At 32.7% G+C, this 18,365-nt stretch overlaps 1 protein-coding gene and 2 pseudogenes across 2 annotated transcripts; 1 reads left to right on the top strand and 2 right to left on the bottom strand.

Annotated features, from left to right (window-relative positions):
- Positions 1-574: 574 nt before the first annotated feature.
- LOC148766980 (small ubiquitin-related modifier 2-like) lies at positions 575-2,558 on the bottom strand. The gene is made up of 3 exons (XM_088825439.1): positions 2,351-2,558; positions 1,492-1,641; positions 575-862 (listed from the first exon to the last, which is right to left on the bottom strand). The coding sequence occupies exons 1-3, from the start codon at positions 2,450-2,452 to the stop codon at positions 791-793; spliced, it is 324 nt and encodes a 107-aa protein (XP_088681565.1). The 5' UTR covers positions 2,453-2,558; the 3' UTR covers positions 575-790.
- A 1,829-nt stretch (positions 2,559-4,387) lies between these two features.
- LOC105973514 (14-3-3 protein 1-like) lies at positions 4,388-7,624 on the top strand (annotated as a pseudogene). The gene is made up of 4 exons (XR_016034225.1): positions 4,388-4,847; positions 5,442-5,564; positions 6,354-6,470; positions 7,194-7,624. The product of XR_016034225.1 is annotated as a 14-3-3 protein 1-like (transcript).
- A 5,505-nt stretch (positions 7,625-13,129) lies between these two features.
- Positions 13,130-17,561, bottom strand: LOC148766979 (uncharacterized; annotated as a pseudogene).
- Positions 17,562-18,365: the final 804 nt, after the last annotated feature.

The following is an 18,365-nucleotide window of genomic DNA, read 5'->3' as shown; positions in this document are numbered from 1 at the left end:
ATGAGTGGACTCGCCACTAAATAGTCTCTCCTACAATTTACAAAAAAATGAAGTATTTTTAAAAAACTAAGAGGATGTTTGGATAAGCTTATAAGATGTTAAAAAGATCATTTTAATATGTTTTAGAGCTTATAAGCTCTTCCAAAATGTTTGGTAAATTTAAAAAAAAAAAAATCTTAATTTTTTTTCAAACAAAATTGTTGGAGAGCAAATAATATTTTTCTATTAAAGTAACTCTACCCCACATTTTTTAAGATCTTATAATGAGTGAAAATAGGAAATAAGTTCATTATCCAAACTCTCTGAAAATCAATCCTAAAAACAAGATGTAACAGCTTATCAGCTCTTAAAACATCTTATTAGACGTAAGAGTTTATCATCTGTTTAAAATAAGCTTAGCCAAACACACCCTCTAAATGTTAACTGAGACAATCTAGTTGGAGTTCGAATCATGCATCTCTAATACTTCTCCAATTCATAATGTAGCTTGAATTTTTCAAAAAAGAAATTAAAAAAATGAAAAAAAAAAAACACAAGTGAATAACAAATACATATATTAAAAAGAATTTGAAGATGCATTTGCAACTATATAATATTTTGATTTAAAAAAAAATTAAACACCAAATATATTGAGTACATGAAATTCGAGCCACATATTACAAATTCAAAAATCTGATAATTAATATAGTGAGTACATGAAATTCGAGCCACATAATACGTTTGCAATTCCATAGTTTAATTTCATAAATGAATAAAATGTATAAATAAATAAACTGGATGCATCACACATTTAATTTGAAGCTCTGCCACCTCCATTTTGATGCACCATTGCATCTATTTGATCTCCATCCTCCATCCCAAGCTATTATATTAAATAAACAAATCATAGTTAGTATAATAATAAAATATAATGAAGTAGGGAAAATTGTTATTTCTGTTAAGTCCTGTAAGTTATCGTATTTCAATTTCACATGCAACAACTTTGCAAATTTAGCATTTTTGGTCCTCTTTTGAAAACTATAATCTCGTAGTCTAACTTAGGTTTTGCTAGATTTTTTTATCGTGCGAGATGATAAGTATATAAACCAAGTTATAGAACTATTTATAATTAATTATTCATATAACTAAATTACGATGAGGTTGTTAGCCGCATAATTTATCAAATAGTAGAATTAAAAGTTGAAGCAAATTAAAATAGGACCGAAAATGCTAAACTTCCAAAGTTATTGTCCGTAAAATTGAAATAGGACAATTTAGAGGACCAAAATTACAATTTCCGCTACCGCGATACTCAACGGTAGATTCAAGCAATCTTTATATGATCTACATTGTCGATCAATCGAAACCATTATTGCGATTACGCTAACAACAGGCCGATTAATCGGATTACACTAACAACGGGCAAGCTAATTAATACGATTACACTAACGACGGGCTAATTAATACGATTACACTAATTAACGACGGGGCCAATAAATCGGATAACATTACCTCGTTAGCGGTCTTTGAAGTTTTGATTCGTTCGCCATTGTACAGAAACACTACGGTTGCGAAGTTTAAGTTCTTCCCCTTGCAATATGCCGACAACAAGAATTGTATTTTTCGATCCCGCGGGAGTCGGTAGTATATTCGGTCGCCATCCTAATATTTAAACAACCGGTGAACATAAATAATCAGGCCAGATATTATATACTGTTTAGTTACTAATATTGAGTAAATAGAATAGGATTTAAAAAATAAAATAAAATAAACACCAAGTGTATCTATTAATATCACTTATTACTTATTAGCCACTACCATTATAATTTTCTATAATCATTAATATAAATTGTCAGCATATATTTTATCTACATATATAATTACTATGTTCATGAATTAGAATTTCAAAAAAAAAAAACAGAGAGAAAATTTTCACATGAGTATATATATGTGTGTGTGTGTATGTGAGAGAGAGATATATATACAGGTAGACTCTAGTCCAAATAAAATGAAAATACACACAATTATATATATACATAACACATGCCCAGAAACAAAGAAATTAAATCATCAGTTCTTCACAGAGAGAGAGAGAGAGAGAGAGAGAGAGAGAGAGAGAGAGAGAGAGAGAGAGAGGGAAGGGAGAGATACAGATATGGAGAGAGAGAGAGAGAGAGAGAGAGAGAGAGAGAGAGAGAGAGAGAGAGAGAGAGAGAGAGAGAGAGAGAGAGAGAGAGAGAGAGAGAGAGAGAGAGAGAGAGAGAGAGAGAGAGAGAGAGAGAGAGAGAGAGAGAGAGAGAGAGAGAGAGAGAGAGAGAGAGAGAGAGAGAGAGAGAGAGAGAGAGAGAGAGAGAGAGAGAGAGAGAGAAACCTGGGATTTGATGGAGAGTGTAACCTTAGGAAGAACTGGTTCCTCCACCTGCGGCCTGTTATTCATCTCACGGGGTGGTGTTTCATTGCTTCTCTCCGCCATTTTTCTTCAAACCTACTGTGTGTGTGTGTGTGTGTGTGTGTGTGTTTTGACAGAAGAATATGACACTAAAACCAAATAGTCTTATGATAATATATAATTTTGTCTTAAAATCACTACACCGTTCAATTCTGTCGTTTAGTCCTTCAATTAGGGCATCCTATTTATTTGTATATCTCATTAAATTATATTTTCAAATCCTAATTTTTCTTGCATACATATATACATATAATTGGTAATTAGCAATAAATACAATTTGCTGGCAGGAGACCCTAATTAAATACTTACACTAATTTGTACAAAAGGTCATATCTTCTTCCTTTTAGTGTCTCATAAATTGAATTAATTATTTTTAGATTTTTTATATATTTCTTGTATAGTTAATCTCATGATTAGACTACTAATGAGGAAAAGAAAATCATAATTCACTAATTTATTTTAAATTAATTACTTCAACACCACTAATAGAGGAGCCAGAATTTTATTTTCGAGCCGAATAATGTACTAGAAGTTCTAAGAGGGCCCGATTGTACAATTGTGTACGGAAAAATAATAAATATCTATATACATATATTTTGACGATAGTCGATAGTTTCGTAAACGACAAACATATGTACTAAAATTATCAAAATTCGATCTATAGTTTTAGAATGTTAATTAATTGAATTACGTAACGAGTTGGAGCATAAGAAATATTATTAAGTTTTCGATTACATGGGTCGGATTAATTTGGAATGTATCGTGACGATTTTTTTCATTGACTAACTAATTAATATTAGATCTATTACTAAAACTGTTAAAGTTATGGGATTAAATATGATTTCTCAGTAACATCGTTAAATTAACAATAATAATATCCTAATTCATTTCAATTTTGGGATAAAATCGATCTTTCCTGTTTTTTAGTGGATCGCTACAAAATTAATCGAAGGAGTTATACGAGCGTAAACGAATGGAGTCGAACTCAACCTATAATGGTTCTTTTGAAACATTATCTATATTGTAAATTAAGTTGTGTTTGAGGTTTGATTTAATAAATAAATCCAAAAATAATATTATTACAGTCTTAAAAATGAGTAGAATCAAATGGTAAGATTTTAGTGAAAATGACAACTCAGTCAAACAAAGAATATTGGATAACTTAAGGCATTCAACCTAATCAAATCAGAGGACTCCTAATAGAATTTTTTAGTCAAATGTTATTTAAGAATTTGGTCCTGTAAAATAAATGATTTTTATATATATTAATTAAAAAAGATATATATATATATATATATAAACTCAATAAATAATCTAAAAGTATATATTTTGGTGACATATTTGTTACAGTCAAAATTTGTCGACAAGTTTATAGTTTTTTGATTGTTTTTGCGGATTAAAGACACAAAAACGGTAGAACAGTTCAATTTAAGAAAAAATCACAAATCTAGAGAAGCGAACAATTCAATTTAAGAAAAATTCACAAATCCTGAGAAGCGAACGTTTCAATTTAAGAAAAATTCACAAATCCAGAGAAGCGAACAGTTCAATATAAGAAAGATTCACAAATCCAGAAAAGTGAGTGTTTGCTGTAAACACTAGTCCGAGTCACAAAATTATGATAAACTCGTGCTTTGACAATTAATAATGCGATATTCTGGCAAAATAAAGGTTTGAAAGAAAAAAATAGGGTTGGTGCCAGATTTTAATTAACAAATAAAATGTCTTACGTTTGATTCTAAGTAAATTTATCATTTTAGTGAAAAGAACTTACCCTAAGTAAATTTATCATTTTAGTGAAAATGAAACGTTTTTTTTTTTTTGATAATTGAAAATGAAACGTTTTGTAAATTAAGGACTTTATTATTTTTATATATAATGAAAATATCATAGAATTGAACTCGTCATTTACTCAATTTTCCCCCAAAATTCAGAGAAATCCCAAACCCCCATTTTCTCTCTCTAAATTTTCCGATGGCTCTGACCAGAGAACAGTACCTGTACATGGCGAAGCTAGCCGAGCATGGACAGTCTAGTCGTCGGCTCGGCCGGCGCCGAGCTCTCGATCGAGGAGCGCAACCTCCTCTCCGTGGCTTACAAGAACGTCATCGGCTCCCTCCGAGCCGCCTGGCGCATCGTCAGCTCCATCGAGCAGAAGGAGGAGGGGCGTAAGAACGACGACCACGTGGCGCTCGTCAAGGACTACAGATCTAAGGTCGAGACCGAACTCACGCAGCTCTGCGCCAGAATTTTGAAGCTCATCGGCGACTATCTGATTCCGTCCGCCGTCTCCGGCGAGTCCAAGGTTTTCTATTTGAAGATGAAGGGCGATTATCACAGGTATCTCGCCGAGTTTAAGGTTACCGGTGAGCGCAAGGAGGCTGCCGAGGAAACTATGCTCGCTTACAAAGCCGCTCAGGTACAGCAATTTATTTATTGTATTTTTTAATTTTTTTTTGTAAGGGGCATAGTTGAAAATTTGATTTAGACTGCATTCAATACGTATACATATTGTCGATTTGTGTTCCGATTGCTGTTATAACTTGTAATCACTGACTAACTTGTTTCTGAAGAAATTCCACTGTGAACATTTAAGAAAGTGAGGTTAGTGCCGAATGTGTGAATTTCGGAAGAGTCGTAACGGAAATTAAATTTCAATTGAACGAATGGTTATTTCTGTAAATACGGAATAGCGTATTGGATTCTATTGAGAAATTGAAGATTATGGTACCGTACTTGACATTTAAATCCCCCTTCCAATAATGAATCAGTACAAATAATCGATGTTTCTGTTATTCTCATGTTTAAAACCAGAAATTATAATTTGATGTTCTAGAACGAGGAATTAAACGGCTGATGTTCATTTATATTCTGGATAGACACTTGTTAAGTCAAATAAGGCACACTCGTACGTACGCCTAAACAAAGTATGTGACGTGTTCTGCTATTCATTTTTTAGAAATAAAATTTGGAAACTGCTTGATTGTATATTTATGCGATCAATTTTGAACAGGATATCGCACTTGTTGAGCTTGCTCCGACACATCCTATATGATTGGGCTTGGCGCTGAATTTCTCAGTTTATTATTACGAAATTCTAAATGCATCGGAAAAAGCTTGCAGCATGGCCAAACAGGTTAGTTAGTTTTGCTGTAATAGACTTGAATAAGTTTTTGCTTTCACTTTCGCGCAAATGCAATCTGTTTCTTCCGTTTCACCTTCAAACTCTTCTGTGCCTTCTCTCTTCTATTTGTTCTGTCCAATTTAAACTTTTTTTTGCTTGAGTAATAGAACTTAAAGTAAGAGAATACTACAAAAGCGAGCATCGGAATTCGGAAACTTGACTGAGAAATTATGTTTCTGACTTTTTTTTCCACATTTTACAGATAACTTTAATATTTATAAAGATAGATTTAGTCGTGTTTTTTTTTTTTTTTTTTTTTTTTTGTGCAACAAAAGCAAGTAGTTAATCTCTATTCGCTTGTTTTCCTGAAATTTACAAGTTACATGATTCATGCAAAGTTATCTGCAAACATGAAACGCATTCTATTGGCTTGCAATATGTTCAAAAAAAAAAGAGAATGAAATTACCACCACGCTTGACCCGATACATCAACTAGACTGTTTCCTCGATAAATCTCAACCAACGTGCAAGAGAATTGATCAACCTTAGCTTTCACTCTGTTACTAATGTGGCAGATACAAACAAATACCAATTTTGTTAACCTTATCCATCGCACGAACCACCATCTCTTACTGCTTTCCGTGATGTCTACGCATGTAATTCCTACATGTTTATAAATTTGAACCTCGATAAAGTTATTAAAGGGTAACATTATTTCGCCTTTGCATGTCATGCATGTTTGTTTAATCTATTGGAAATTCCTCTTATTAGACATTCGAATTGTTTTATCGTGTTATGCAGGCTTTTGAGGAAGCTATTGCTGAGCTGGACACTTTGGGCGAAGAGTCGTACAAGGATAGCACTCTTATCATGCAACTTCTGAGAGACAATCTCACTCTTTGGACCTCTGATATGCAGGTAGGCAATAATATATATAGATATTGAGACTATTCTTTCACTGAACAAAGAAACGTGAACCCCCGTTTTTCTCGTAGGTAGAAGTATTTGCACATAGAAAATATGGGTATCAGAGAAGATTTAGTTAAATTTGTCTCTTTAATTGTTTGTGGCCTTTATAAACCCTCATTAACTTTCTGAAATGCATGCTCACGACTCACGAGTAGCCGAGTAGGGAAAATCAGGTCGAGTGCATTTATATATTATTTTCTTGCTTTAATTAGGCGTACTCATTCTCTTACCCTTCTAGTGTTTATATAACAAATATGGATTTATTTCATATTTTATTCATATATTTTCTATAACAACGGGTGAATCTTTACTTCCTTCATGGGTTTGTCTCCTTGGTGTGAAAAAACAACTGATCTAAAAATACAAGAGTTAGGGTTTGTGATTTCATTAAATTAGGATGAATATTGTGGAGAACTAGGAGAAGTCGATTTGACCTTCTTCCTCTCCTAGACGAAAAATAAGCCCAATAAAGTAGAATCCGCAAATTTTGGGGAAAAAATAAAAATAAAAAATGTTGAAATTGTCCCCAATTTGCACAATTGTATGTTTTTGTTGGCACTTTGTAATTAATTGTTAAGAATCTGATAGTCAAGTTTAAGAATTAAATCCGAAAGCTGAACTCGAATCAATCAATTTAGTTATAATATATATTGGCGGTTCATGTTAATGCAGGACCAGATAGACGAAGCTTGAGCCTCGGGCTTTTCTCTGCTACTAGAGGAGGTGGGCTTGAAATGTCATTAATCTGTTCTGGTAATTTGCATATAATATAGGACTGGAGACGGTTTTAATATTTTGTACCTGTGTTATTGCGACACTTGTTTAATCGAGACTATTGGAAGCACAATGTGGATTGTTTCAGAATTCGCCTTTCAGTTTTTTCAGCTGCTGCTTGTAGATTAATTGTAGTGACAAAGGGTAAATTTCATCGGCTTTTTCAGTCTTGGGTTTTAACTGTCTGTGAAATAGCGATTTCTAATCCCTCTCTTTTATTGTGGTGGACAAATTCGATTCGATCTACTTTTCGTTTGGGATGTGACGATGGGTTCTTTTTTATTTGCTTTTACTTCTTTTGGAAGTACTTATGAGTTTGTTTGCTTGAATTCTTGTAGTTTTACGGCAAAAATGATGAGCCGGTATGAGAGTGCCTTGATCTTTTGACATTTAATATAAATGCTAAATGTCGGTTTCAATTTTAATTGTACTCTTTTGACCTCCGACTTGATTGTAACCATTGTCTAGTTCGATTTTGGCAAAACTCAAAACACGGAAACTGTAGTTCTGAGTTAGTTTTCTAATCCAACTTAGATCGGCTAGATTGGATGTGCGGTGAAAAAGTTATGTGAATGAGCTGCATTTTGAATTTTAGATAATTCAAAACATTTATTCATTCATGCATATCTTTCTCACTCGACATCCAATCTTAGTGATTAAAGTTGGATTAAAATGCCAACACAAAGAACAGCTAATTCTGGATTTTGAGTTTTGTCAAATTCAAACTCGAAAATTTTGAAAATCCCATTTGAAGTTGAAATGGTATTATTAAAATTGTGTTGGGAAAAAAAAAAGAAGAAAGAAAACATGAAGCCACATCTATCACGTCCCATTAGAAACTTCGTACAAACATTACCACAAAGGGCAAAAACGAGTTGTGCCTTGGATTTAAGTGTTCTTATTCAATTAAAAAAAAAAAAACCTATGAAGTGCCAAACACAAATATCGTAATTCAATACAATTTTTCCTTTTTAATTGTAACAATAATGCATTCAACAATATTCGAATTTTGCGATATCCCAACATGTCCGAGGTTGAATATTTCCAGTTTCCGACCAAGCAATCATGCTTTGACTCATACAATAATGTGACATGAAATTGTCTGCAAATCTAAAATTGCAATGTTATGATCACAAGTTTATGTACAAACTTTGAGTGCAAGGTCACAACAAACTGTGAGGTTTTTGCTATTTGATTCTCTATTATGTCATCCTCCACTCATTTACTTCAAAAAAATAAAAAATAAAAAAAAAATAAAAAAATAAAGAAAAAGAAAACAGGGTCAAGGAATCTTGCTTGCTTCTTTCTCTGCTAATAAATAACCCTTTTTCAAGAAAATTTGATCTGTTGCTGTAAAAAAAGTGAAATTGACTTGATTCTCAACACAACATCTTTTACGGCTAGTGTGTGATTAAAAACAAATTAATTCAAAAAGACTGGCCAAAGTTCCACCTTAAATATGCCCTATGCATGCATAGAATTTAACCCAATTGCAGATTTTTTTGGTGTGTATATTGGGATAAATAGCACTTTACCCCATGGTTGCAAGCTTCTGCATATGATGTTTTTGTGCTCCTAATATCAACACATAACCCCCTATAGTTAGGGGTAGCTTCCATTAGTTTTTCTGTCAAACTTTAAGGGTGTCCATCTGCAAAAATGAAAGGGAAGGTACCCCTTAAACCACAAGGGGGTTATGTGCTAATATTACGAACACAAGAGGATGATATGTTAAAGTTTGTAACCGTAGGGGGTTAAGTGCTATTTACATAATTCGGTTTATTTTCGGTTTCAGTTTTGTTATAGATTCGAATCGGTTCGGTATAAAACCAATGTTTAATTAACGGTGAATTTGGACTTTTATCACATTTCTTTGAGAAAATTAATAAGTAACAATCCAAAATTAACTAATAAAACAAATTTACTGCCATTAAAAAAACAAAAAAACAAAACCCAGCTGCGAAAAAAAAAAAAAAAAAAACATAATGAGATTACATCTAATAAACCTGATGTCATTAATGTCATCTTCAAAAAAATAAACATGTTGCCCTATCACAAAAGAAGTCCAACTACATCAAAAGATTAAGTATCTGATTGATTACCAAAAAAACTTACCGATTTTTACTATCTATCAAATGACGTCGTTTTGTATTCCCAAATCGGTTCGACAATTTTTATTTTCTCCATACACATACTGATTTTTTCGGCTTTTCAAAAAATATTTACCGTGTATGCGGTTTTATGTCGGGGCGGTATATATCGGCTCGGTTTTTTCGGTTTTCGGTTCGGTTTTTCGATTTCTCGATTTTTATGCTCACCCCTAATAAATATGTATTTGATTGTTTATATAAATGTGTGTGCATGTGTTTAATACCGTTCAAACTTTGTATCGAGCATTTGAGATCAGGGTCGGTTATGAGGGGAGGCGAATTACAGTCGCCTAAGACCCTTGGATTTTTTTAAAAATATAGGGCCCTTAAATCTTTTATACATTTATATATTAGCATTTATTAAAAAAAACTATAATATATATATTAGGGCTGTGCATGGATCGGTTTTAACCACCAACCAACCCATTTTCGACCCACAATTTGTGATGGTTAATCAACCATCAACCGACCCATTTAAGTTGGGTCGATAATGTCAACCAACCCATGTATAGTTGGGTCGATAATGGTTTCTAATATGCTAAAAAGTTGGTTAGTCGGTTAATATCGGCCAACCAACTTTATTCATTAATTTATTATTTATTAATTTTAATTAAAATATTTAATATTTTTAATTTCAAATTTCTATTTTATATCACATTTATTAAATTGTTTAATATTGACCAAAATCCTAAAAGCAATAAATCTAAAATAATTATCTAATTTGAACAATTTTAATTTTAAAACATATAGTCTAAATTTTTGGACGATTATTATCTTTTGTACTATTTATGTTTAATTGCAATATATATGCCCGTAATGTTTTGATTTTTTCATTTGAATATTATTGAACTAGTCACATTTAATTTATAAAAGATATAGCATTGTAACAAGTAATAAAATATTAAAAAAAAAAAAAAAAAATATTTAGATGGATGACCCATCAACCAAACCACCAACCAACCCATTAAATTGGTTTTCAACCATCACCCAACCCAAGTAAATTGGGTCGATAACGGTTTTCAATATTTACCAAAGTTGGTTGGATGGGTTGGGTTGGTTTTATGGCTGGTTTTTAACCAAACCAACCAACGCACAGCCCTAATATATATATATATATATATATATATATATATATATATATATATATATATATATATATATTATTTGTTTATTTACTACTTTAAGTCTTTAACTAGAATTTTTTGGGGCTAACCCCCTACTTTAAACAAGGTGTTTTTTTTTAACAGAAGACAACTATTATATTATTATTTCAAAACTAGAGTTTTAGTACAGAGAGTAGTTTTACAAGCCCTTTGGTACGTGCTATTACAGTCATTATACAAAATATTTTTCAAAAAGGTTGGGCATATGTCAAAAGTCAGCGTAGTATCGGTGTGCATAGTAGTTCCAAGTTTTGCCAAAAAGTCTGCTGCACCATTAGTCTCTCTGTACCCGAACTCCACTTCAACAGCGTCAAAATCAGTCAATCTCCTCCGCAGCTCCTGCAGAAGCGAGTGGAGATCCCTGTGCAGCTGATCCTTCCTGTTAAGAGTTGAGATTAAAAACATGGAATCAGTTTGGATAAGGAGTTTTTTAATATCCAGCTTTCTGGCGAGGTTAATTCCTTCCACTAGCGCCCAACATTCAGCTTTATTATTAGAAACAATGCCTGTATTCTTAGCAAAAGCATTAATAAATATGCCATTACTATCTCTAATAATCCCCCCGATTCCGGCATTCCCGGGATTATTTTTGGATGCCCCGTCAATATTAAGTTTAAACCATTCCTTTGGAGGGGGTTTCCAAGAAAGGGAGGTTTGGATAGTAACCAAGGTATTGCGAGGTGGCATGGATATCATCTGTTTGGCAAGAGTCCACATATGTAAGAGTTGGATTTCTTTATGTTGGAACACAAAATTATTACGTGCTTTCCAAATAATCCAATACACATTAGCAATTTGTGCTTGAATCAAAGGACCATGACGGAGCCTGTAAAATAAACTACAAAAGTTTTCATCCAAGTTGGAAAGAGGTAAAGGAATCCTTTTGAGAAGACTTTCCATGGCGGTACAATTACGAAAAAGATGTGTGCATGTTTCAGGGTGTAAATTACATAAGGGGCAATTATTAGTCGGCACACATTTTCGAGTGAATAAAAAGTCTTTAGTAGGGATACTATTATGAGAAAGTTGCCAGATAAAGAACTTAATTCGAGGACCAACTTTTAATTTCCATATTGTCATCCAGGGGAGGGCCGGTTCAAGAAAACCAAAATTATTAGAATAGAGCCAATCAAAAGCACTTTTGAATGAGAAGTAACCGTTTGGATCCCAAGCCCAATATAGGGAGTCTTTTTCGATATACTGGGGTATGTGAGTACCTCTTATTTTCTGTATAACAAAATCAGACAAAAGATGAGAAATGCTATCGATTTTCCAAGAGAGGGATTCAAAATCAATAAAATGGTACACGTTAAGATTTGACAAGGAATGAGGGATATGGTTAGTATATTCAGCAATAGTCCAGTTATCTACCCATTTATCGTACCAAAAGTTAAGATTTGACAAGGAATGAGGAATTTTTTTTTAAATAAACCTTTTCATCTCGTTATTCGCCAGGTTGCCTAAAGACAAGCTCGTTGGGGAATCGAATACTAAATATGTTCGTTGGGCCAATGTCACGAGGATTTTGGAATCTTGCTTGATGGATTTAGACGACGCAATCATGTTATTTCATCATTTCTAAATACTATAATTATCATTATTATTATCCCATTTTTGAGATTACTTTTCTATTTTGTTATTGCACAAGTTTTGACTTAAGTAGAAGTTCGACTAACAATTAGTTTGTGTTTTATTGGAGCATTAGATAAAAAAAGTCATCGATCGTTTAAAATCGATGGTCCAATGATATTAATTTATCTATCATGTGTTAATACCAAGACTAAGCTCCCACAATTGTAAATACTTCTTTCAGTTAATCTTTCGAGTTATTCAATTTATGTTAATCCAATTAATTATTATTGACTTGGTGATGTTTCGTTATTGTGTTACATTCGCGAGTTGCTCATGTAAGTGTTTCCGGTAAAACTTGTTGTACTCGCTTCCACCGTGTTTAAACCAACGGGCAATGGGTATCAATCACGATAAAAAAAACCTGTACGAATTACTTCAAGAAATTATATTGTTGTTTCCAGCATGGGTGTAGTTCAATTGGTTTCGGGGTGATGAGTTGGTACAAGAAATTATATTGTTTGATTTTTTTTTTTTCCAAAATTGAAGAAAATTGGAACTTTAGTAATCTTTATAGGTTAATTTTTTTTTAAATATATTTATTTTTAAATATTTTCTTTTTCTTTTTTTTTTCCTCTTCCAGCACTAAATTTTCTCACCTTTTTTATATGACATGTTTTTTTAAATTATTTTGTTTTTCTTTTTCTTCCCCACTAAAACGATCAACTTTAAAAAAAATATATATATACCATTTCCAATGTAAAAGTGTATTCGGGCCATCGACTGATTATGACATCGTATTTGGAAAGTGTATCCTTTAAACGGTGATAGGTTTCATCGATGAAAGAAGTTGTCGAGTGCTGAGCTGGAAAGCTGGTTGTCTTTACCTGCAATCATATTATCGAATGAAATTATAAAAAAATAAAAAAAAATAGAAAAAAATAATAGTTGGTCATAGCTTGCAAAACTCGAGTAAAGAAAGACGTTTATCTTGGATCCAACGGGTTATATACACATGAAACAACTCCTTTGCATCAACCCCGCCTTTAATCGAACTGCAATGCAGTTAAAATTGACTTTAATTTTTTTTTTTAAATTAAAAAAATTAAATAAATAAAATAAAAGTACCAAATATTCCAGAAATCAAGATCCTTTTGAAAATCGGCTGTAGCGATGACGAGTTCGACTACGGGGGGTGTGGGCCCGGTGGAGGGCATGAACCGAGAAATGCCCTTAATCTGCTAGCGAGCTCCGTGCTGTATATCGAGCTCGAAAGGTTTGGTAGGTCTATAAAACTGCACCGAAAAAAAAAAAATTAATTTTTTTTTTAAATAATAAAATAAAATAAATATAACATAAGAGGAAAGAAAATTACCTAGGAAGAAGATCTTGCTTGTGGATTTCGATATCGGTCGAAATCTCGTTTCTAATATTCATACAAAGTGATTTCATTTTCTTATAAGCTGTAGAAAGTGCGACTGGATCCATTAATATGTTATGGTATTGTTTGAAACGAACTCGTCTGTTTCCGACAAGTGTCTTCTAGACCTCTTCTTTGTAGCATTCTGCAATTAAAAATATTTCCCAATTAATTAATTAATTAATTAAGAAAAAGATAATCGAGAGTGAAATAAATTACCTGAAAGTATCTGCATAATTTCGACTGTGCCTCGGGCAAAAGAATGTCGTGCAGAAGCTTGTAGAGTTTCAAAGCAGGTGTAAGAACAGGTGCTGCTAGGCCCGAAGCGGGCCCGAACACGTTTACCATACCCGAGGGTGACAATTCATCGAGGGATTTGTAGTTTTCGAAAACTAAGGTTGCTATTTGGTTGATTTCTTCGGACACTTCCCCTAATAATCGGACCTGATAATTGATGATTAAAAAAATTTAGGAGGTGTTTACAATCTACAATAATATTTCTCTTTATTTAAAAAACTAATTTCGAGAAAAAATTACGGAAAAATCGAAAATTGAAATTGAAAATTTTTGTTTGAAATCGGCGGAATTTGGAAATTTTGCTTTTTCAGTCACCTATAATATAAAATACATTATAAAAATATGAATATTATAAGTAGGAGTGAAAGTCGGATGGATCGGATCGGAATTAGCCTTTTCGGAAAATTTCGAAAAAAAAATCGGAAGTACAAAATCAATTCCAATTCCAATTCCAAAATTTTCGGAATCTAAAAATTCGTCCCGATTCCAAAAGGCCCGGAAATTTTGGAATTTCGGTAAAAATCGGAAATCACATTATAAGCTTTAAAATTTCAAAACTTAGCCGAAATTTTCTAAAATGTTCATATTGTTCAAAAATAACAACATCCACGCAGATAAAAGTAAAACTAGTAACTACTAAATTTCAGTTCAAAAAAATAAATAAAAATAAACACAGCATAATATCAAATAAAACTTCTAACAACAATTCATTATGTCAAAATCCTAAAACAAAACTTATAGGTATATTTTTCGGAAAAATAAGTATTATATAATATATATTATTCATAGGTGTATTTTTCGGAAAAAAAAATCGAAAATTTTCAGAATTAAATCGGATCGGAAATTGGAAATTTCAAATTTATTTAATATAGTTCCAATTCCAATCCAAAAAAATCGGGAACATTTCGGAAATCGGAACCGGCGGAAATTGGAAATTGCGTTCCAATTTGCACCCCTAATTATAAGTGTAGTTTCCGGAATAGATTTGAAAATTTAGAAAATTAAAATCGGAATCTAATACGTATTCTTTCCAATTCCATTACGAAAATAAAATCGGAATCTAATATGTACCTCCTGATGACTCAGCGTTTGCTTCGTTTTTCCCTTGATGACGACAGGTAGGAGCAACTCATGCACCAAATCGAGACAGTCCGCAGTCGGAGTTGCAACATCCATAACATACGAAAGATATCTGACGAGGAAACGAGAATTAAAACTTGAATTGAATTTTATTAAATTAGCACACATACGAATTCTCGTAAACGAAAACACCAACAACGCAATCGTACCTAAGCTTCGTGTAAGCATCCGAAACTCCGAAATAGGATGCGAATTCCGACACCAACCACTTCCAAGAACCATGAAGCAACAAGTTCCTCTGTTGAAACTGTTGCACTTTCATCGCGGTCTCCAAGACGCAGTCGTACGCAATAGTCTCCGCTACCGATGCGTACTTTTTTTTATTTTAACAGGTAAAAAACAAAATGTTATTAGCCGAGAGATAATTCCAAAATCGAAAGTGAAAATACTGTTTTTCGAACATCATAATACCCTTTTGTATAAAAGCTAAAGCATCCCAATTTCATTACAAAAAAGCTTATATGAGGAATCATTTAATATTTATATTTCCAACAATTTAAAAAAAAAAAAAAAAGGAAAAAGGAAAAAAGCCCGAGTTCCAATAAAGGCGAAGGCTTATTTAAACACAAGTTTATTTCCGGTTAGCTTTCATACATACACCTAGATTCGATTTTCTTGATGCTCTTCTCTACTGCAGGTATATATTCTGCTCGACGATTAAGCTTATTCTTGTTTTTTTATGGAAGCTCGTTGTCACCTCTAATGTAATAAATAATCCCTAATTGTTACCAAAGTGTCTTCCGTTTAAATTTCACAACCTTGGTAACAATTAGAGAGTATTATTACATGAAAGGCGACAACGAGCTTCCATCGAAAAAAAGACTAAGCTTAACGGTTAAGAAGTGAGAGTCGTTGAAGAAGAATAAGGCCTCATTTGGTTGCCAAGATAAGATTAGCCAAGATAAAATTAAATAATCTAAGATCACATCTAAAACATGCCTAAAAGGCAAGATAACATAATATTTGCGGATCGGCTTGGAAAAATATTGGGGATACCAAACATCAAACAAAGTTCCATTAGTTAGTTAATCATGGCTAATCTCCCCAACCAAACGAGGCCTAATAATAATATACATGCAATAAAGAAGGTCATCAAGAAAATAAAAATCTTGATTAAGTATGAGAGGTGGGTCTTGCTACTTGGAATAGACTTTTGTTTCATTAAGCCTTCGAACAATTAAGCCTCTATTTTTATTTTTCTCGGTACTCTACTAGAACTGTTTTTTTCTTTCTTCGGTTTTTTTTTTTTTTTGTGCAATTTTTTTTCCTATTTAAAAATTAATGCATACCTTGTGACTGTTGTCATCTGGTGCAGTTGAGTAATTAATATGTAACTGTACTTTCCCAACTTGCTCGTGCTCCGGTTCGTGATATATAAAACACGAACGAAGCTTCTCCCCCTGCATTAAAATCACAATAAATAAATAAATAATAATAATAAAAAAAATTACAATTTCAGATGATAAGTAAAAATACCGATTCATCAGCAATATCAGCCACTTGAAGTACAGCATGGCCACAATACTTTCCCTTCGAATCGTGTATCTCAATCACTAGATCATCGCCCAATCCATCTGGCAAGCTGTATATTAACAAAAATATTTATCCATATATTTAATATTGAAAAAGCAAAAATTAAAAAGTAGAAATAAAAAAAAACATACAATACACGATTTTCGCCAGATCCTGGCTGCATTCTCAATGCATCCTCTTCGGGAGAACTTTTCAATCTCAACAAGCAGTAATACGATTCTGTAACGAAAATAAAAATAAATAAAAAATTAAATAATGTCCCATTCAGCAAAAAATCAAAAACGAAAAAAATGAAAAATTACATCTTTTCCGAGTTGTACGAAGACAGAGAAGCAAAACACAAGGATTCCAAAGTAAGAGAAAATCCACATTTTCTCCACATTCGATTTATTTATAAATTTGCACTACTTTCCACATTTATTTATATATATGTATATCATAGAATTATGAAAAAAATAATTGTCCGAAAAGTAGATACCTTGAACAACTTCGTAAGAAGACGAACTGCTCCGCCAAGCATTAAAACCACTCTTGATAAGCTCCGGCACTTCTCTTAAGTACCGACGGGCACCAACAACAACGTAAGCCATACTTTGATGTAATAAAGATCCATTCACTGTCATAATCGGTTTTACACGTTCTCTTTTTAATGCTTTCCTCTCAGAAGAGAAAACGGATTTCACATTCGATAATCGAAGCTGCAAAGATTCCAACTTTACGGAAGATGATGATGTTAAAGAAGCAAACGCGCACCCTGTCGGTGGGTCCAACCCCATTCTCACTTTTCGCACTACCAAAAAAAAATATTAAAAAAATTAAGATTTTTTATAGTACAAAAACATTCGAATTAATCGTATAGAAAACTTAAAAGATAATAGGAAACCTTGGACTTTAATCTTGCCGATGGTTTTCTTAGTTTTCACAGAAGCTCCTTCACTAACGAGCGACGACTCTTTTTTCAACAGTTCTTCCTCGGACTGTAATAAAACATGCCTCAACCTACAAAAATCGGAATGTACATTTGTTTTCGAGAAAAGTCGGAGCTTCCATACTGCCGCGGGCCCACGAATTCAGACATAGACGAACACATGCGTCGTACGAGAGAACAGAGCACCAGTGACCTAGTCCACTGTTGTCACATAATTTAGATAATCAATAAATATTTAATTAAAAAAAAAACATAATTATATTTTAAGTAACTATTAAAATATAATTATGAAACGAAAACTTGATTTCGCAGTAGGGTTTATGAAACCGAGTTCTTCTTCTTCTTCTTCTTCTCGACAAATGAAATGAATACTTTCAGAAGCGAAATGAATCACCAAACCCCAGCATTAGGCAACTTCGAATCCCACCAAAATTCAGTTTCCAATCTCGAAAAAACAAATGGACCAAGAACAAAATCTGAGAGAATGTAGCATAAAATAATTAACATAAAAAAAAACCAAGAAAATCAAGATCCCATTTAGTAAAAAGTTAAAGTTAGTGATGAACAGCGTACAAAAATTTTCTGTAATTCATGTGGAGAAAATCTCGTACGAGGTCCAACTTTCCTCTGTCTGTAAATGGAATTTAATAACATTCCTTTTTGCATTTTATTTTCCAATAATAAATTATTTAATATTCATTCGCGTTTCAATTTTTTCTTCAAGTTTAATTTATTATAATAATCAAAGATTAACACTTTTTTTTCTTGCATTTAACAGAAAAAAAGGGAGACGTACGTTAAATCTTGAAAAAATAATGACTGAGACAAATGGGGGTGGTAACGACTAACGTGAGACTGACGTGGAGTTTG

Source organism: Erythranthe guttata, chromosome 11 (assembly GCF_056151865.1).
Source record: "Erythranthe guttata isolate IM_541 chromosome 11, IM_541, whole genome shotgun sequence".
NCBI classification, from domain to species: Eukaryota; Viridiplantae; Streptophyta; class Magnoliopsida; order Lamiales; family Phrymaceae; genus Erythranthe; species Erythranthe guttata.
This window is presented reverse-complemented; position numbering and strand designations above follow the sequence as displayed.